The 19,721-nt window shown below is 56.6% G+C and overlaps 3 protein-coding genes across 5 annotated transcripts; 1 reads left to right on the forward strand and 2 right to left on the reverse strand.

The window, feature by feature from the left end:
- Positions 1 to 1,698: 1,698 nt before the first annotated feature.
- Positions 1,699 to 12,315, forward strand: CRLF1 (cytokine receptor like factor 1). 3 transcript variants are annotated; one of them, XM_053668137.1, is made up of 9 exons: positions 1,699 to 1,812; positions 6,673 to 6,954; positions 7,286 to 7,415; positions 7,556 to 7,725; positions 8,706 to 8,863; positions 8,941 to 9,109; positions 11,188 to 11,375; positions 11,465 to 11,512; positions 11,980 to 12,315. In XM_053668137.1, the coding sequence occupies exons 1-9, from the start codon at positions 1,701 to 1,703 to the stop codon at positions 11,998 to 12,000; spliced, it is 1,278 nt and encodes a 425-aa protein (XP_053524112.1). In that variant the 5' UTR covers positions 1,699 to 1,700; the 3' UTR covers positions 12,001 to 12,315. The 3 variants fall into 3 exon arrangements, with proteins under 3 accessions (XP_053524112.1, XP_036997974.2, XP_053524113.1); XM_037142079.2 differs by having other exon boundaries at positions 11,470 to 11,512; XM_053668138.1 differs by lacking the exon at positions 11,465 to 11,512.
- A 444-nt stretch (positions 12,316 to 12,759) lies between these two features.
- On the reverse strand, positions 12,760 to 15,051 carry REX1BD (required for excision 1-B domain containing; the record flags this gene model as incomplete). The annotated part of the gene is given in 5 exon segments (XM_053668055.1): positions 12,760 to 12,835; positions 13,451 to 13,529; positions 14,443 to 14,580; positions 14,583 to 14,638; positions 14,975 to 15,051. Coding segments are annotated over 5 exon segments (426 nt in total), but the record flags the coding sequence as incomplete, so codon positions are not given.
- A 1,235-nt stretch (positions 15,052 to 16,286) lies between these two features.
- Positions 16,287 to 18,884, reverse strand: UBA52 (ubiquitin A-52 residue ribosomal protein fusion product 1). Its single transcript, XM_037142078.2, has 5 exons — positions 18,776 to 18,884; positions 17,770 to 17,892; positions 17,350 to 17,436; positions 16,559 to 16,661; positions 16,287 to 16,475 (listed from the first exon to the last, which is right to left on the reverse strand). The coding sequence occupies exons 2-5, from the start codon at positions 17,870 to 17,872 to the stop codon at positions 16,382 to 16,384; spliced, it is 387 nt and encodes a 128-aa protein (XP_036997973.1). The 5' UTR covers positions 17,873 to 17,892; positions 18,776 to 18,884; the 3' UTR covers positions 16,287 to 16,381.
- Positions 18,885 to 19,721: the final 837 nt, after the last annotated feature.

Raw genomic sequence — 19,721 nt, forward strand, 5'->3', positions numbered from 1 at the left:
AACCCTTAGGCTGGCTAGAAGTCACCCATAGCGCCCAGGGAGAAACTGAGGCATAGGCCTGGCTGGTCACAGTAAAAGGCTTCATTTAGCCCCCCCTCCCCCAGGACCCCATCCTCCAATTCTCTTTTCTGACTCTCTAGGGTCTCGGTTGGAGACCTAAGTAACAGAGGTGGAGTGGTGCTTCAGCAAACAAGGTTGAGGCTCCTGAGCCCCCCTCAATCACTTTTATCCCCTTGGCTAATTAGGGACATAGGTGAAGAGCCCTGGCCTCTAAGGGCACTCGGCGAAGGGAGAGTTAGAGACCTTCCCCTCTGAGGACACAGGGCTAGGGGCGGGGCTTCCACTCAAACAGCCCGCGGGGCTGGAACTCTCATTTCAGGTGCCCTTCTACCTCGGCCTTGGGGGGATCAGGAACTCTTTTATCCTGGGCACACTGATAGGCTAGGGACCTAGAGCAGTGGGATGAGGCGTACGGGAACCGGGTTTCGACACCCAAGCAATGGCCAAAAATAATAACATTGAGAAGGATTCCTGCGCAAAAAAAAAAAAAAAAAAGTAAGACAAACTAGCATCGCTCCGGGCAGCCGGCGTTACCTGCAGTCGGCGGGCGGCGGCCGCCGGAAAGATTACTCACTGCGTGTCGCACCCCACCCGCTGGCCGTTGAGCGGATTTTTTCCGTGGGGGGGGTGTCAATGAGTCGCGGGGGGGGTGCTCCTTACCGCTTCTCTCCTGGACATCGCTCTCGCCCACGGGCTGGGCCCTCACAGGGCCCGATCCTTGCTCCCACGGGGGCCCCTTTCCGTCGCCTGCCCACATGGGAGCTCCCTCCTGAGGCCCCCAGGCGCCCCGAAGATCCCCAGCCTCATCCCGTGCGAGACGGACAGCTGACCTAGAGTGAGGGCCCAGGGACTCCGTGCTTCCAGCTTTTTCTCCGTCTTCCCTCCAGCAAAACCTGGGCCGGGAGTTGCCCGCGGAAGGCGGAGGAGAGGTGGGATGCAGTGAGTTGGGCCGAGACTGGTTGGACCCGCGCGCCTCTGGCGTGGAGAGAGTAGGGGACGACTTTCAGGCCCCAGGGGAGGAAGGTGGGCTGGACATGGAAACTGGTAGGGCTCAGAGACCACTCAGTGGGGTATTGGGACCAAAGCTGGGGTGGGGACTAGACAGAGGATTACGGCCGGGATGGGGGTAGTGAGCCAGGGCTGAGGGCCACAGGGGACACTGAAGCGGCACGAGGCCGAAAGCAGGGTGTAGGAAAGTGGACGGGAATATGAAACAGAGTTGGGGGCGCCAGGTTCCACATTGGGGGTGCGGAGCCTAGAGCTGATTGGGTTCAAATGGGAAGTCTCGGGCCCGTAGGGGTTGGGTGGGAGGGGGATCTGGGCCAGGGGACCGGGCGCGCGGTGCGCGGCGGGGCGGAGGCCGGACGGGTGGGGCGCGCAGTGCCCGCGGGCGGGCGGGCAGCGGAGAAGCCGGTGCGGGGCTTGTCGCTCCCAGCCCCCCCCCCCCAGGGCCGGGCCGGGCCGGGGGCGGGGCCGGGCGGGGCCAGCGGCGCATTAGCGCCTTGTCAATTCGGCTGCTCAGACTTGCTTCGGCCTCCCGGCCCGCGCCCAGCGACGTGCGGGCTACCCAGCCCGCGCCCTCCTGCGCCCCGCGCCGCCGCTGCCGCTGCCCGCCGCGCGCCCCCGGCAGCGCCGGCCCCATGCCCGCCGGCCGCCTGGGCCCCGCCGCCCAATCCGCGCGGCGGCCGCCGCCGCTGCTGCCCCTACTGCTGTTCTGCGTCCTCGGGGCGCCTCGAGACGGATCAGGAGCCCGTGAGTACCCAGCGCCCTGCTCTCCCTTTCCCGCCTGGGAGGAGTGAGTGCGCCCTGGGGGCAGCCGCGGGGGGGCGGGGAGGGAGCGCAGGCGCCACCTGGACAGCTCGGGAACAAAGGAAGGCGCCCCCGGCACGGCCCTCGGGGCGCCCTCACCTGCGGGGCGCACAGCGCAGCAGTCCACTGGCCCGCGGGTCCGGCTTCCGCGCCCGAGGCCTTACCTGGGCCGCCCGGCCCAGGACTCCTGGCCCGGACCCCGGAGTTTCGGGGGCCGCGGCCTGGGACCCTCTGCATGCCGGGACTCGGCGGGCGCACGCAACAGCGTCCGCGGACTCTGAGCCGCGGAGTCCACGGGGCACCGCTCCTGGGCGGGGGCGCACGCGGAAGGCGCGCTGGGTGCCGGCCCCGAGCACCCCCCGGTGGAGAGATGAGCCCCACGAGGAAGGCGGGGCGGGAGGGGGGCGGCTCTGGCCGCCTGGCGCGCGGCCCGGGGTCCCCGGGGACGCGCCTCTCCGCGGGCCGGCGCCGCCGCCCTCCCCCGGCGGGACACCGCACGAGGGGGTCCTCGGAGTCCCAGTCACTGGGGCAGCTCGGAACTGTTACCGGCCGGGCTGCTTTGGGCTGGGAACCTCTAGCAAGAGAAATCTTTGTGAGCCAGTGGGTGAGAGGGAGAGGAATCGGGAGCCAGCGAGTCCGGGCACCAGGGGCCCAGCCTTGTGTGGGGGGGGGGCGGGGTAGAAACCCGCAGCTGGGCAGGCCGAGACCCCGGCTCCGTCGGGAGCTCCTGGCCTCGGCACTCTCTGTCCCCTACCCCATGCACACCCCCTCCAGGACATCGTCTCTACATCCAGACCCGCTCTGGGACACACCCAGAGACACACAAAGACATACTGGCTTGTGGCCCGTCACCCTGGCCCTCAGACGCACACACTGAATCCCAGATGCACATTCGCACACCATCAGGGAGTGCGCACATTCCATCCCTGGCACACACACTTTCGTGGTCACACATTCATTCCTCAGGGGATATAACACAGGAGCACACACGCAGGAAAAGCCTGCCCTGGACACGCAGACTCACTCCACATACTACATCCAGACATGCAGGTCACCTCAAGTGGACACTCACTGCTGCCCAGGACGCCCCACACTACAAAGAGCTGTCTGCAGGCACCCTGCGGTGCTCCTCCAGAGAGGGCAGGGTCTGGGCACCCCCTAGGGGCACTTGCTGAAAACCCAGCAGTCTCCCGACGCCTGGGCAGGTGAGGGGCCCCAGGCCCTCTCTGTATCCCTGATGCCTTTGCCAGACAGTGGGCAGCGACTGTGAGTGCCAGTGTTCATAGCAAGCTTTGTTTCCAGCCTATAGAGCAGCAGGGAAGGTGGCGGTGGGGAGGTGGCTGTTGTACGTGTGTTTTTTCCTTTAAGGGGAAAGAAATTAAATAAAAGATTCTCACACCTCGGCAATATGTTTCTACTTACGGTGTGTCTTAGCACCTGACCAGCAGGCGGGTGGGTCGTAAAGTGTCTGCAGGTACCAGCGGGATGGGAGATGGGGACCCCTGTGGGGACCCCAGGATGGAGGCCACCCTCCTGCATTGCTTGCAGAGAATCTCACACTTTTCCCTTTTAAAACACATGGTGTTCCTTTTTAATAACGGCAGTGGCTCCAGATTGGAAAGTGGGGAAGGGAAAAACTTTTAAAGGCCCCAGCTCTGCGGGAATGGCAGGGATGTAGGATGGAAGGGCTGTCCAAAAGCCTAGCCCAGGGATCTGCTTTGGGGAGCCTTTTAGGAGGCCCCCCAATCAGGCCAAGGGCCCCCTAACCTCAGTGGGCTTTTCCCAGCTGCTTTGCTGTGGAATGTTTGCATCCCGGTCCTGAGTGCCTTGGCCCATTATTTGGGGAGTGCACAGCCAGCCAGGACCTCAGAGCTGGGAGGGGCTGTAATCCTAATAGTTCCTAGGTACTCTGGACCTTGCAGTCACATTTCATGAATCTCCCCAGCAGGTAGGTATATTTTCCTCCCCTCTTATGAAAGAGGAAACTGAGAACAGGAGAGGGGGAACCCAATTGCCTAGATGATCCATCTGGGATTGGCACCCACATTACAAGAGGAGAAGGCCTCCCTCTGACCTTCCCTGCTGGAGCTTGGGGTGGGGGTGGGAGGCTGGCCTGTCCAGGCCCGCCTGGCCTTGCCCTCTCGCCCTGTCCCCCGCCCAGCCCTTGGAGGGCAGCTGCAGCTGCTGGCAAGCAAGCAGTGCTAGTCCAGGCCAGGTGGGTGTGGCAGAGGGGCAGTGCCCCCCAGCGAGGACCCCCCAGAAAGCCCATTCCTGACTAGACTTTGACGATGGGTGGGGTGGCAAGAGGGATGTAACCCACCCCTGAGGACTGGGAGTGGGTCGGGGTCCATGCAAGCCAGGCCTGCCCGTGTCCCCCACCCTGCTGGAGGTGGGGGCAGGCAGGAAGTGGTGGGTGGGCTGGGGCAGAGATGCTGGCACGCCCGAGTTCATGCAGGAGGAATTCTGAATTAGCCAGCGGCTGGCTGCCTGGGACCTCCAGGGCGGCCCCCTAGTCCCCCACCCCCACCCCGCCCCAGCCTCCCCCGCCTCCTCGGCTCTGGCCCGCTCACCCGGCTCTTTCGCACGGATGCTGAGACCTCCGGAGAGCCCTGGGCCAAGCCTCAAATGCAACTGTGATCCGAGGCTCCAGCAAGATATAGCCCTCAAGCCAAGACTGCCCCGGAAAATCGTCAGGGCTGGCCCATAGAGCCCGATCCACCCGACCTCTCCCATTTAGGGCAGTGAAGGCCAGCATAAGGCAGCGGCTGGCATTCTGGGGGCGGAGGAGGGTTGCTTCTAGGGGGCCAGGATCATCCTGTCCTTGGCGGCCATCTCAAGGAAGCTGGCTGCCCTCCCCTCTGCCCCCTTGCAGTCAGTCCCTTCTAACCATTGCCTGGGGATCCTTGAAAAATGCAAATCCCTTCCCTGTTCAGAATCCTGGAATACTCCCTGCCAGTCAGGCCCCTGCTGACCTCCCAGACCTCATTTCCTATTATTCCTGCCCCAGGACTTTTGCACTTGCTGCTTCCACTGCCTGGATACTCTCTCCTATGTACTTTTATGGCTACTTCTTTCGTTTTATTCAGGTCTCAGCTCAAATGCCACCTCCCTGAACGTACCTCCTGGACCATTGAGCTGCCACGACTGACTCATGCTTTACTTTGTCCCTATTCTCTTAGATAATTATTTGTTCTTTTTCCTGCTGCTCTCTTGAATTCAAGGCCCACAAGAGCTGGAGCCTTGGGTATTTTGGTCACCATGGTGCCCCCAGCTCCTGGCACACTGTAGGTGATCAGTGAATGAAGGATTGAACACATGAGTTAATGAATCCCTACAACTGCTTTTGGTGGAGGGAGGCTTCTTTTCAGAGACGCAGAGAAGTGAAGTGCCTGGACTGAACTTCCACAGTGAGCTGGGGGCATTCGAACCCAGGTCAGCCTGGCTTAAAGGTCCCACAGGGTTTTTCTTATGACAGTATTTTCACTCCTCAAACAACTGTGTGTTTGAAACCATGATGCCCACTTCCCAGATAGGTAGACCGAGACTCGGGGAGGGGTGTCAGGGGCTTGGACTATGAGTACCCTCCCTTCTCTGGCCCTTGGTTTCCCTGTGGATAAAACAGTCTCCTCTTAGGTTCTGATATCCAGAAGGGGGAGCCCTGGCCATCCCTGAGGGCCAGTGCTCAGCACCCAACCCAATTTAGGAAGTCATTTCCCAGAATCTGATCATCATAAATGGCCCTGGGGACCAGGAACTTTCTCATTTCCATTTTGCAGATTAGGAAAAATGAGTCAAAGGGCAGAGCAAGTCAAGGGACTGAGTCAGGTCCCTTCGGATGGTGGTTGAGGACCTAGAACCTGCCTCAGACACCTTCTATTCCAATATAGAGCAGGACTTTAGAGATGGAGACATCTAGGTTTGAATAGTGTGTCCTTCCCTTGGTCAATGACCTTAGGCAGGGGACTTGATCTCTCAGAGCCTTGAGTTTTTTAATCTATAAAAAGCAGGGTTTTTTTTTCCCTGGCCAGGTAGCTCAATTGATTAGAGCATCGTTCCAATAGGCCAAGGTTGTGTGTTCCCTTTCCCGTCAGGGCACATGCAAGAATCAACTAATGAACACATAAATAAGTGGAATAACAAATCAATGTTTCCGTCTCTCTAAAATCAATCAATAAAACATGCTGGCTTAAAAAAAGAGGATTTTCATAGGGAGTCCTCCATACAGACAGACACCTACTGTGTGTGAGGCCCTCAGGATATAAGAGCAAGGACTCACAATCTTTTATTTCTAATTACCAAAAATGAAATGAAATAATTTTAAAACGGCAGAAAGTGTAGGGTTTGTCTCACAAACAAGAGTGACTTGAATGTGAGTGGGCTTTTTTGCCGTAACCACTCAGAGCCTTGAGCAGGTCAGTGATGGAGTGGCTTGGATGAACTAACTGAACCTGTTTGCTTATCTGTAAAATGGAAATAATAAACCCTGGCCAGGTAGCTCAGTCGGTTAGAGTCTCATCCTGAAAATCTAGGGTTGCAGGTTTGATATTGGGTCAGGACACACACACAAATCAACCAATGAATGCATAAATAAATGAAAAACAAGTTGGTTTCTTTTTCTCTCTCTATCTCCCCCTCCTTCCTCCCTCCCTTCCTTTCTCTCTCTGAAATTAAAAAAAAAGGGGAAGGGGAAGATAATAGTAAAGAGCACCCTTGCAGGATGGTCGAGAGTGCTGGAGGTCCTAGCCCGGCGGGGCACAGGGCAATTCCATCCCAGGCCTGATAGGCCCTCTTCTCTGACCCCAGACACAGCTGTGATCAGCCCCCAGGACCCCACGCTCCTCATCGGCTCCTCCCTGCAGGCCACGTGCTCAGTGCACGGGGACCCACCGGGCCCCACCGCAGAGGGCCTCTACTGGACCCTCAACGGGCGCCGCTTGCCCCCTGAGCTCTCTCGTGTGCTCAACGCTTCCACACTGGCTCTAGCCCTGGCCAACCTCAATGGATCCAGGCAGCAGTCGGGGGACAACCTCGTGTGCCACGCCCGAGATGGCAGCATACTGGCGGGCTCCTGCCTCTATGTTGGCCGTAAGTGGGCCCCAGGAAACTCAGGGGTAGCTTTTGGGGGCAGCATCTCCCTCTGGAGAGGGGCATGAATCATGGGCCCTCTGACCCAGGGCTGGATGGGGGGCATGGACGCTTGCATGGGTTGAGAGGTATAAACCTCTAGGGTGGGAGTGAGTGTCTGGAGAACCCCCCATTTTGCCCTGATCCCCAAGAGAGCTCTTGCAGGGGGTCATGACAATATCCACCCTGCCCGCCCTCCTTCCACTCTAAGGTGGGGACTGGCTGGCGACCAGCAGCTCCTCTGCCCGTCCTCAGCCAGTCCAGACCCTCAGCCCCTGCACCCCCTCTTCAGTGCCCCCAGAGAAACCCTTCAACATCAGTTGCTGGTCCAAGAACATGAAAGACCTGACGTGCCGCTGGACGCCGGGAGCCCATGGAGAGACCTTCCTCCACACGAACTACTCCCTGAAGTACAAGCTGAGGTTGGTGGTGGCCCTGGGCGACATTTGTCCCAGACTGGCTGTGAGGCCTTTACCAAACCTGCTCACCCTCTCTGAGCCCAGTGTCCCATCTGTATTCTGGTGCTGCCCTAGTAAGTGTCCTCACCCCCTTCCCCCTGCAGGTGGTATGGGCAGGACAACACGTGTGAGGAGTACCACACAGTCGGACCTCACTCCTGTCACATCCCCAAGGACCTGGCCCTCTTTACCCCCTACGAGATCTGGGTGGAAGCCACCAACAGGCTGGGCTCAGCCCGCTCAGACGTGCTCACACTGGACATCCTGGATGTGGGTGAGACACCCCTGGGGGTGGATCCTGCCCCCCCACCAAGCCCGGCCATGGCTGCATCTCTGGTCCAACACTGATGGTTGGGTGGGGAGTACCCACTGATTTGTAGCGCCCTGAATTAGCCAGGATAGTTCCACTCTGAGGAGAATACCTGGCTTGGCCCCCTTCTCCGAAGCCCAGGTATACTGGAGGGCCCCCACCCCTCGGCTGGGAGGGGATGCCCAGGTCTCAGGCACCCCAGGAAGCCACAGCCTGGAGCTGGGGGTGGGGGGTGTTCCAGGCAGGAGGCAGGAAATGGATGATCTGCAGCAGAATTGGGCCTAATCTAATTAGGGTGTTTCTCAGCCCTGAGCAGGCCTGTGCCTTAACCCTTTCAGCCCCTCTCCAAGGCCTCAGGGGGAGAACCAGCTCTCCCTCCTTCCCACAGGGCTCCTAGAAGGATCCCAGATTCCTCCTGGCTTGGAGCTACCCTTATCCCAGCCTGCTTCCCACTTGTTTCCTGAAGTCTTGAAGCTCTGGTGGGCATGTTCTCAGCTTCAGTTGTCCCTCTGCACCCAGCAAGGCCCTACCATCTGGTCAACATAATGATGACCTTTGTAAGGTGGAAAGGAGCTGGAGGTGAGGGGTGATGGTCCCCTGGCCTCCTGGGAGTAATAATAATAATAATAATAATAATAATAATAATAATAATATCAGCTAGGCAGTGTCTGCTTTTGCAGAATTCCCTGAAGATAGGATTATGTTGCTCCTGTCACAGATAATAATGGTGATAACAGCTAACATTAATTGAGTGCTTCTAGGCGCTGAGTGTTTCCCGAATATTGTCTAATGTAATCCACCCATCTTCGAGGGGGGGTGGCGTGGGAGTGGGGAGAACGGAAGCAGGTGCCACCTAAGCCATGTGCTCTGGGATTTGAACCCAATTAGGGGCCAGCTGGGTCAGAGGAGCCTGTGACTAAGCCCCGCCCCACCCCGCCCTGCAGTGACCACGGATCCCCCGCCTGACGTGCACGTGAGCCGTGTAGGGGGCCTGGAGGACCAGCTGAGCGTTCGCTGGGTTTCCCCGCCGGCCCTCAAGGACTTCCTCTTCCAAGCCAAGTACCAGATTCGCTACCGCGTGGAGGACAGTGTGGATTGGAAGGTGTCCGCCCCGTCCCCCAGACCTGCCCTGTCCTGGTCTGACCCGCCCTGACCTCTGACCTTGCCCTTGCTGCCCAGGTGGTGGACGACGTGAGCAACCAGACCTCGTGTCGCCTGGCGGGCCTGAAGCCAGGCACCGTGTACTTCGTGCAAGTGCGCTGCAACCCCTTTGGCATCTACGGCTCCAAAAAGGCAGGGATCTGGAGCGAGTGGAGCCACCCCACTGCAGCCTCCACCCCCCGCAGCGGTGAGCATCGCAACAGGCCTAGGGGTTACAGGAACAGTCCTAAATCAGCCTGGGCTTCTGTTTTCTTGTTTTGTTGTGTTTTGTTTTGTTTCTCCAGGAGAACAGAGATCTCAAACTGGTGGCCCTGGAGCCAAATTTGGCCCCTGAATCTATTTTCTTTGACCTGTCATTTGGAAAAAAAAAAAGGAAACACCACAACTTTGATTTACTTGCACACATTTAACAACAGGAAGTTTTTGCCCTAGGTGGTATGGCTCAGTGGATTGAGCACCGACCTACGAACCAAAGGGTTCAATTCCCAGTCTGGGCACATGCCTGGGTTGGGGGCCAGGTCCTCAGTGTGGGGGGCACAAGAGGCAACCACACATTGATGTTTCTCTTCTTCCCTTTCTCCCCTTCTTCCCCTCTCTAAAAATAAATTAATTTTTAAAAAAACCAGGAAGTTTTAACACACATATCCTAGATGCCCTAGGAAAATTTTCTAGAAGATGTAATAGGACACAGCCAGTGTTGCTTCACAGCCCCTATCAGCATAGGCTGCCCCTTTATGCCTGGTCCTCTTTCTCCAGTTGCCTCATCCCCAACTGGCCCTTTTCACCCACCTGTACCTCCTCCCCAGTCCCTAAGGGCAAGTGAGTTTGAGACCCCTGCTTTCAAGGCTAATGGGCTGCCAACTGCCCCTCTGATGGGCCTCAGTTTCCCCTTCTGACCCAGGTAGGGGGCTGGGGATGATCAGAGGAGCAAAAGGGGGTCTGGCTCTTCTTGCAGTCTGGGGTTCCTCTTAGCCCAGAGACCTTCATTCTCTCTTTTGTGAAATGATATGAAATCTGTTACTTGAAATGTCTGGCTTCAGCTTACCCATCTGGAAAGTGGGGACGATAATGACTTCTGTCTCAGGCTGCTGTGCAGGTGAGATGCAGTGCGATAACCCACAGAAAGTGCCCTCATAGTGAGCACCACCTAAGCCTCCCTCCCCCTTCTCCTCCTATCCTTTTCACTGAAACGGTGGCCCCCTTTTCTCAGGTGAGGACATTGGCCCCAGGAGGTTTAGCCAGCCTCCAAAGTCATACAGGAATCTGAACTCGATTTGCTGGAAGTCCAGGCCCACGCTCACTCCTGGGATGATGGGGAAGCCAAGGCCCAGAGAGGGTCTTAGAACCAGGGAGGGGCAGAGCTTAGCTCAAGCCAGCTAGCTCCCCAGCCCCCATTGTGGGGCCCTCCAGGTTCTGGGGTGGGCGGAGCTAGCATGACTGGGAGGGGCTGAGCCTTGGCCCCTGCTCGTGCCCAGCACCTGCGATTCTTGCACGGGAGCCAGAAGGCGGCTGCGTCTGCAGAGGAGGCTGGGGAGACTGGGGGAGGCCAGCAGGGGCCTGGGCTGTGCCAGGGCCTGTCAGCGGGTCCCCTGTGTTATTTATGACGTGAGGCCGATGTCCTTATCCGCCGGCCTGTTTGGGGCTGGCTGAGTTGAGCAGCTGTACCGGCAGGCGGGCCTCCCATCTGGCCCTCCCACCCGCTCCCCATCCCATTGGCTCATGCTCCCAGGGGCTGTCTGTCACTCTGTCACTCTCTTCGTCTCTTTCTGCTTTCCTTGGTTTCAATCCCCAGGCTTTCTGTCCCCCCCACTTTCTCCATACCTTGTCCTCTGAATTTCCTTGTCTGATCCTCATGGCGTTCGTCTTCCCCGTATCTCCCGTCTCTCTTTGTCCCCACCTCTCAGTCTCTGCCTCTGTTTCTCCCTGTTTCTGTCCCATGATCTTTCTCAGCGTCTCATCCTTTGGGACTTGACTTCTCTCACCTTCTCTCCAACTCCCTCCTCTCACACCTGGCTCAGGCCACAGGAATCGAGTCCCTGGAGGAGATGTGGAGGGGGAGGCCCTTCCTTTCCCAACCCTCCCCCACCTCCTCAGGGGCGCAGCTGGGCTGCTGGGCTGGGCGGTGGGGAGGACCCTGTCTGGCCTCATGGAAATGGGGGGGGGAGGTCCCCGAGGGGAACGCAGTCTGCCGCGCAGGGACCCTCTCTCTGCTGCCCGCGCGCGCCCTCTGTCGGGTTCGCCCTGACGCTGCCGCTCCGCCCTCAGAACGTTCGGGTCCGGGCGGCGCGGCCTGCGAGCCACGGGGCGGAGAGCCGAGCTCGGGGCCGGTGCGGCGCGAGCTCAAGCAGTTCCTCGGCTGGCTCAAGAAGCACGCGTACTGCTCGAACCTCAGCTTCCGCCTCTACGACCAGTGGCGAGCTTGGATGCAGAAATCGCACAAGACGCGAAACCAGGTAGGAAGGAGGGACCCGTGGGCGAAGGATGAGGGGTGGGGCGGAAAGGTAGGTTTGCAGCCCCCAGACACCACCTCCTTCCTTCCAAGCACAGGACGAGGGGATCCTGCCCTCGGGCAGACGCAGCGCGGCGAGAGGTAAGGGGGGCCCAGGTGGATGGGTGATAGGAAGACAGTGGCCCTTCCTGATGGCCAATAGGCCATGGGCCTTCAGTTTTATTTACCAGCATTCACTTAGCGACAACTGTGTGCCTGGCCCTCTGGCTTTTAGCCTAGTAAGAACACCCAACTCCGTGAAAATGGGCAAAGTGGAACGTCATCCTCAGGAATAAATGAACATACTGGCTCAAGTTAGCATGTTTCAGCGCCTACTGCATGTGGCCCTTTGCCAAAGGCTTTACCTGCAGTACACCCCCTGGGGTGGGTAGGTAGTTGCAGATGGGGAACCAAGGCCCAGGGAGAGGCAATACCCTGCCCAGGGTCACTCATCTGAAAGTGGTGGGGCCAGTATCTGAACTGGAAGGAGGGTGGGGGCTCCTCAGTTGATCTGCAGTGCTGGCCCATCCCAGGCTCCCTGCTTAGCCTGGCTTCCCCTCTGCCTACAGGTCCTGCCAGATAAACTCTAAGGTCTGGAGCTGCCCTCGCTTCGTGGAGACCCAGGGTCACACCCAGACTGGGGCCACCTCTGCTGTACCCTCACTTCGTGGTACCTGAACACCCTTGGCAGGAAGGAGCTGGAGTGGGCACTGAGCTCCAGGGATCACATCTCTGTCCTGCATGTGAAGCCACCCTTAGGTCCACCCTGGGGGCGGGGGAGGGCGGGGGAGGGTTGGCCAAGCTGCCCAGAATCCCTCACAGGGTTGAGGGTGAAGAGGAGTCATTACTTCTCTCACCCAGGACCCCACCAAAGAATCTTTTAAAATAAATGAGCTACTTAGGTACCCTGATTATTAAGGTGAGTTTGGGGTTGCAGAGGCCTGGGGTAGGAACTGTAGAGGAGACATGAGGACACTTTTCGAATGAAATCCTCACTTCCCTAGAATTTCAGGCATTTTCTCCTCAGGATTAGAACCATGTTTCTAAGCTCCTTGGAGAGTGTGATTCAAAACACCAGAATTTGATCAGTCTGGCAAAAGGGAGTCTCCCACCCTCCATCCCTGCCCCTGTGGGCCCCCCTCACCAGGTATACACACCCCAGCACCCCAGGATGCAGAGACAGTAGAGCAGCTGCAGGTGGAGGGTCCTTTATTTGTGTGAGACGTGGTGACCTCAAGGAGGTATTGTTAATAGCCCAGTGGGGCTGAATCCCAGCCAGCTAGCAGTCAAAGCTGGGTGCCCGACCCCTTTCCCATGTCTGACCTCAGCTGGTTCCTGGGGAGTCACCATCAATCACTCAGCGATTCTGCATCAAACCTGAGGTCCTGGAGAACCTTGCTGACAGCTTTAAAGGTTTTAATTACCCTATAAGAGTGAATGGGAACTATAAATAAAACCCAGATAGGGCAAATTAGCCTCCACTGTGCAGCTCTCAGGGGGCTGTGGCAAACTCTGGGCTCCCCTGCCTACCACCAAACCTCTAGGCAGCATTGGTGTCCAGGAGGGCCATTTGGGTGCCTGGAAATAGGGGTGTTCCTGTAGGTCACAGTGGGCATAGAGAACAGGTCATTTTGGGTGAATGTATCCTATCAAGAGGGTTCACAATGTTACTGTAGCAGATGAAGGAGTGTGCATGTGTGTGCGCTTGGGGCAGGAATGTGCAGGCATGTGTCCAGTGGCACCTGGGTGATGTGTCCAAGCTCCAAGTCCAACCATATAAGCAGGATTGGTATCTGAGATGTACAGCTGCCCCAGAAATGAGTAGCAAGTCTGGTGTGGAAATGGAGGGTGTATGCACTTGGGGAATGCGCTATATCTGGGAACCACCAGGTGCAGACTCCAGTGTGCACACCCTTTGGGCTGTGTGCAGGTCCAGAGGGTCTGATGGTGGCAGCGCTAGAGCACACCTGCCTGGGAGCACGTGCCCAGCCCATGTGCAATAAATCTAGCATGGCCAGGCCACTGGTAGGAGGCACTCACTTTATCATCAGCCAGCACAGCTGTAGGGTGTCCTCTTGCCCTGTCAGCTCTGGTGCCCTCATGATTGCAGCAGGGCCACCTGGTGTAGGGGGCAGGGCGGGAGGGGCAGCAAGGAGGATATCACAGAAGGCAAAGGCTACTTCCTGCCCCCCCCCCCATCAGAAGAAGAGACACCAGAAAAGCAGTGAAGGGGTGGGACCACTGGTGGGGAGTGGCAGAAGGTGCTTTGTATGGGAGAAGCCTGGGATTCAATTAACAGGGACTTCTGAGGAGGGGGTAGAGTAGGCAAGCTCTAGAGTCAGTGCAGAGCATCCTGTAGCCTGCATGTAGTGGTGGTATGGGACTGGCAGTCAGCTAGGTATTGGTTGCAGGGGCAGAGTAGTTGGAGGCTCATGGTCTTGTGGGCGAGACAGAATGCTATAATTCCAGGGTGGAAGTAGGCCGAAAACCTAAACTAGGAACCTGATCTTGGAAGTGTGGTTGGCCATGGAATCCCAAGTAGAGTGTGATACGGGCATGGCTTCGCATGGACTTAGTCTGGGAATAGTGTATTTCAGACGGGATTGGCTGTAGAGGCATAGTACACAGGGCCTTGGAACCCTAGGGCAAGAGTAGGCTCAGAATTTAGGCTAGGGTCTAGGGTTACTCTGGGGGCGGGGCAGGGCCTGAAAACCCATTGAACAGTTGAGGACTGGTCCTAAGGCTTTAAGAAGAGCCAGAGGGAAGGAGTGTTGTGGGGGTGGGGGCAGGTCATCCAGGACAGCATTAATGTAACCCAGTGGACAGGTGGGGACCAGGGGTCCAGAGAATCTCGAGTGAAGCCTTAGAGGACAATTGGGAAGAGGTGGGAAGAGGTGTGGTTTGGGGCTCCGGGGTCGGGGGCTCCCGGGTCAGGGGTTGTAGTGGACGGGAGTCTTCTGGCCCTTTCCATGAGGGCGCAGAGTAAGCCCAGCAGGCCACAGCGGGAGAAATTAGGCTTTGGAGTAGCGGGCAGCAGCAGGTGGCAAGGGTCTGCTGCAGCAGCTGTAGGCTGTGCACATGGCAGGCGAGCGGCCGCTGTGCTCTGGGGCTGGCCAGCTCGGCCTTCACCCCTAGCAGCTCCCACGAGGCAGCGAAGGCCTGGGTCACTTGTGCACTGTGGTCCAGTAGCGCCTGAAGACGTATGTTGGGACACTGTGCAGGTACTGGCTGTGTCACTGTGGTAGAGGGGGTCCTGAGGCTACACCTCTGGGAGTCTCAGACCCTGCACCTGCATCGGCCACGTGAAAGCTACCCCCGATAAAGTGTAGACCCGAGTGTGGGAGACAATGATTTCTGCAGAGGAACTAGGCTCAACTCTGCGTTTGGGGTAGAGACATCCTGAGGTGTGAGTCCTGACATACCCTGGGTCCCCTCGCAAACCCTGCCCCGCCTATGTCAAAGCAGCTGTGCTGGGACCCAGCTGCACTCCCGGGCACGCCCACCTCTGATGCAAGCATACGGCTGAACCCTACGACCCCAGCTCACTCCAGTACCAGCATTTACTCCTCCAGCTTGCGGAAGGCCTGCACTTGCTTAGCTTGCAGTTGGTGGATGCGCTGCACCAGTGTCCAGATGTTGGAGAGGGAGTACAAAGCCAGAGCATCCAACCCGAATCACCCAACCCGCGCCGTTTCTGCTCCGCCCAGATTCACACAGGGCCAGCCACATAGATCCCTGGAATTCTGGAGCTCCTCCAGCTGCCGGGTGATGCGGACAGCTGGCGCAGCCTCTGATCATGACTTTGCAGACATGCCCAGGACGTTGCTCCGCTGGGCGCCCCCTACAGGCTCGGAGGTCTCCAGACCGCAGCCTATGGCCCTTCAAATGGGAAACCTTGAAAATGGGGATACTAGGCACTAGGCACCCCTCCACCCATGCTCTCGCCCAGGGCTTTAATTTGTCCTTGAGTGTATGTCTTTGAGTATAGACTGTCCCTCAGTTTGTAGGCTGCTACATGCTTACGTCAACACCGACTTCCTTTCACATTTTAGTCCCCACACAAGGAAAACTGGTGTGCCATCCAATGCACAAGGTTGTGACAAGTGGGACTTCAATTCAGACTCTCAGACTGTATAAAGACCTCAGAATGATCTGAAGGGAGGAGCCTGGGAGCAGGGGTGAGGCAAACAGGGCTTCATATTAAGGGCAGAGGTGGCTTCCAAGCTTTCCACTGATGACCAACCACTTAGAACTGTAAGTTTCCTTTTTCAGCAGTCAAAACAGGACCATTAAGATGGCGATGGCCTGGCTTACAGAGGAGCAAGTGTAGTTTCACAGGGTTGAAACAGATATGGAATGACTTAAGATTCTGGCCTTTAGCTGGCAATGCAGGTCTCAGCTAATCTTAGGCATTTTCCAGACCTGGGTTGCCACCTACATCAAGCCCTAATCCCCCCCCCCAAGCATGGCTTTCTCAGGGTGTCCAATGAACAGCCCTCACCTAACTTGCCAAAACATGTCTTTTTAAAAAAAAAAAAGGCCTACTCTCAAAATCACTGTTCTCAGGTGGGACCCATGTGCTTCTACATCAAAAATTAAGAACGGGTGTTTATTGCTAGGTAGGGATAGTTCCACCAGCCCCTGGCCTGAGGTCTCCACTCCCATTATTGATGACAGAACTGAGATGGGTGGGCACGGTAGGATACATGGAAGAGGGCAAGGACCACAACCCGTTTTACAGATGAAACCTAAAAGGACAGGACTCCCAAGGGCCCTGCAGAATCAAGAGACATGCAGTCCAGTCCCTAAAGAAGATGCCCACTTCTTGTAAACCTTCCCCACTAGATAGACAAGCCACATGGACACCAGTTACTGCTCCAGTCAATGAAAGGGAAACTTTATTGAGGCCCCAGGGTCACAGGGATTAGGCAGAAGACTGCCCTATAGGCCAGAGGAGGTGATGGAGGGGTCTTATTTAACCTTCTTCTTGGGGCGCAGGTTGTTGGTGTGGCCACACTTCTTCTTGCGGCAGTTGACAGCGCGGGGGTGCAGGCGGGCATAACACCTGCAAAGGAAGAGAAGGGAGTGGTCAGGGTACCTGAACACTCTTCCCAGGGACAGCCGCTCCCAACCCCAAGCTTGCATTACTTGCGGCAGATCATCTTGTCACAGTTGTATTTCTGGGCGAGCTGGCGGAGGGAGGGCTCGATGATGCCACCACGCAGACGAAGCACCAAGTGCAGGGTGGACTCTACAAGAAATGAGGATTGGGGAGAGTGACTTAGCCTGGGCCCAAGACTTGGTCCACAGGTACAAGGTAGAGCCTTCTAGTGCCCTGCAGACCAGAGCTTCTCAGGTCTAACAGGTACATGTCAGCTTCCTTTGGGATATGGCCACACCAGCCCTCAGGGAGTTTGAGGCTAATAAATGCCAACAGCAGTGTCCAGCCGGCTTCCCAACAGTTAAGGTGATTTCTAAGTGGTGTAGGAGTGACACTTTATTTTTGCTAGGCAGGATAAAGCTTGACAATTGCCAAGAGTGACACTGATTTCCTTTATAGTAGTTACCACATTTAAAAAACAAAAAAAGCGAGCAAGAATGTGGGAAATCGCTGCCATTTGGAAACACAGGTAGCAATCATGAGATGGATTCCAGGGATGAAAACAGTATTTTGCTCAAGTCTCCCCAAGCTCCTGTGATCCTCGCCTTAAGGACTACCCCACCCCTGGTGCCAATGAGGCTGTCAGTGCCCAATCTTGGCCCACAGGAACAGGGCAGAGCCCTTCAGTGCCCTGTCGACCAGAGCTGCTCAGGTGTGATGGGTAGTCGTCAGAATCCTTTGGGAGATGGCCACACCAGCCCTCAAGGAGTTTGAGGCCAATAAATCCCTGGCTTCCCAACAGGTAAGGGCCCCTGTCTGGTGAAGACACACGCAGTACCTTTCTGAATGTTGTAGTCTGAGAGAGTGCGGCCATCCTCCAGCTGTTTGCCCGCAAAAATCAGTCGCTGCTGGTCAGGTGGGATGCCTATGGATCAAGACAAACTCAGTTACTGAGACTCTGGCAAACCTTACTGGCAGCTCTCCCTCCCCCACAGGACTTCTCCACCATTAATTCTCTGTCCTGGATGGAGTGCCAGCTGGTTCAATCCCCAGTTAGGGGTGTTTGAGAGGCTACAGCACGTTGATGTTTCTCTCCTCTTCCTCCCTCCCTCCCCCCCTCTAAAAGTAAATAAAAAAAAAGAAAACAAATCCTAACCCCTCAAAAGGGAAATCTGTGTAGAAATGACAAGATGCCTTCCTGAGATTATGCAGAAGAAGCACTGGCAAGGCCTCAGCACCCAGACCTGGCCCAACTTACCCTCCTTGTCTTGGATTTTAGCTTTGACATTCTCAATGGTGTCACTGGGCTCAACCTCAAGGGTGATGGTCTTGCCAGTCAGGGTTTTGACAAAGATCTGCATCTCTGTGTCTGCTGGGGAGGCTGGGACAAAGTAGTGAGTACTGCAGGACTGAGCATCCTAAACCTGGGCCCTGACTACCAGTCCTGTCCATGGTGACCCCAACTGCAGGCCCACCCCAGTGCCTATTTGTTCCCATGCAGATGGGAACAAATGTTCTCACTGCAGATGCAATGAGAAGCATATACCCTGGGTACCATCATGACAGACATTTTCCCCAGGTGTTATCTGGAGGTTCCATCAATCCATCCACCAACCTCCCCTCCTCCAGTTCCTGGCCACAAGTGCTCCACAAAATACCCTTCCTGAAGGTTGGGTGGGAATCCCATCTTGGCTACAACTCTAAGCTCATACTCACTTTGGCTTCCTTCTCAGTTACCCCCAAACTTCTCAGACCACACCTCTTGCCTTTGCTCCAACCCATAATTATCTACCAACCACGCGCCACATACTTGTTTACACAGACTTTTTTTTTTCCACTTAAAAAAATCCTACAAGATAAACACTACCAGCCTCTACTTACAGATGTGGAAAAAGGAGGCAGATTGAGACCCAGCTCGGTAAGTGGGAAGGGTTTAATACTTTTAAAGGAACTGGCAGTGTTTGGCACGGAGAAAACGTTTACATGTTTAATATCCCATCCCAATAACTCAGATCTGCCCAAGAGACCCATCTCCGCCCCAAGGCCCCGTCAGATAGCTTGGGCCGGTGGCGCGGTAACACATTGTCGTCCCAAGTCAGGTTCGTTTCCCGGGGCCCTATTGGGGCCTAGAACTCAGGCCCAATATGCCCTCCTTAGCTGACCCGCGGAGCCTGCCTCGCACAAACCGACTTGAGCTGCCCCCTCCGCTGCCCAGCGCCCCGAGTTCCCTGCTGCCTCCCACTTGACCCAGGCCCAAAGCGAACCCGCACAGACGCCACAGCCAACACACTCCGCCGCCTCGTTGAGAAGAAAGAGGGCGGCACAACCGGAAACGGCCAAATCGCCGCCGTGAGCGCCTGCGCACCGAGCACGCTGCACGAATGCGTCACAATTCGCGACGCGCGTATTGCCCCGCCCCGCCGCCATGTTGCGTGCTGGCGAACGAAGCCGTGGTGTCTTGTGGGCGAGCGTCTGCTACCTGCTTCCGTCTGTGGGCTTCCGCCTTGGTTCAAATGAGAAGATTGCCACATTTTACCGTGTATTTCCACCTGCAGTCTCAGGGTCGGCCGAAGGCCGCACCTTGTGGGCCCTCGAGTAGTTACTGGGTAGAGCAGGCTCTTTTGTGCTTAATCGAAGGCATTAAACACAGGATCTACGGGTTCGGAAAGCGGGGTAGTAGAAAAGGTAGGAGGCGCGGGAGCCATCTAGGCACCTAACATCCAGAATCAGTTATTCTAAAACTTTCTAGTGGCTGTGCGCAGATTTGGGGCGGCGCGCGGGGAAGCAGGGAGAGCAGGTGGGGTCGCTGCATTTACTCAAGAGAATGGGGTGGGACCCAGGAGACTGGTGGAAGGCTAAAAAAGTGGCAGGCGCATGAAAGAGGTGAGAACGGAAAAGTTACTTGCAGGTTTGGCAGCGTACCTCTTTACTTCCTTGAACTCTCACTGTTACTCCTACGGACCAGGCAAAAGCAGACACTCTCATGTCTGGGAAGATGCCTTTAATAACATAACTTCAAAGATGAAGGGACTCTGAGTTTCTAATGGGGAAGCGGACCCAGCTCAGTGCCCTGTGACTGAGATCTGGAGGAGTTATTCAAGGAGGTAAGGCATCGATTTCAACTGGTGCTGCAAGAATTTTTAAAACATGCAATACCTATTTATTGGGGCAATATAAATAGGGGCAATGACCCCGTTCCTTTTAGATTGT

The sequence above is a fragment of the Artibeus jamaicensis genome, unplaced genomic scaffold (assembly GCF_021234435.1).
Source record: "Artibeus jamaicensis isolate MK-2021 breed Jamaican fruit bat unplaced genomic scaffold, CSHL_Jam_final contig_477, whole genome shotgun sequence".
NCBI classification, from domain to species: Eukaryota; Metazoa; Chordata; class Mammalia; order Chiroptera; family Phyllostomidae; genus Artibeus; species Artibeus jamaicensis.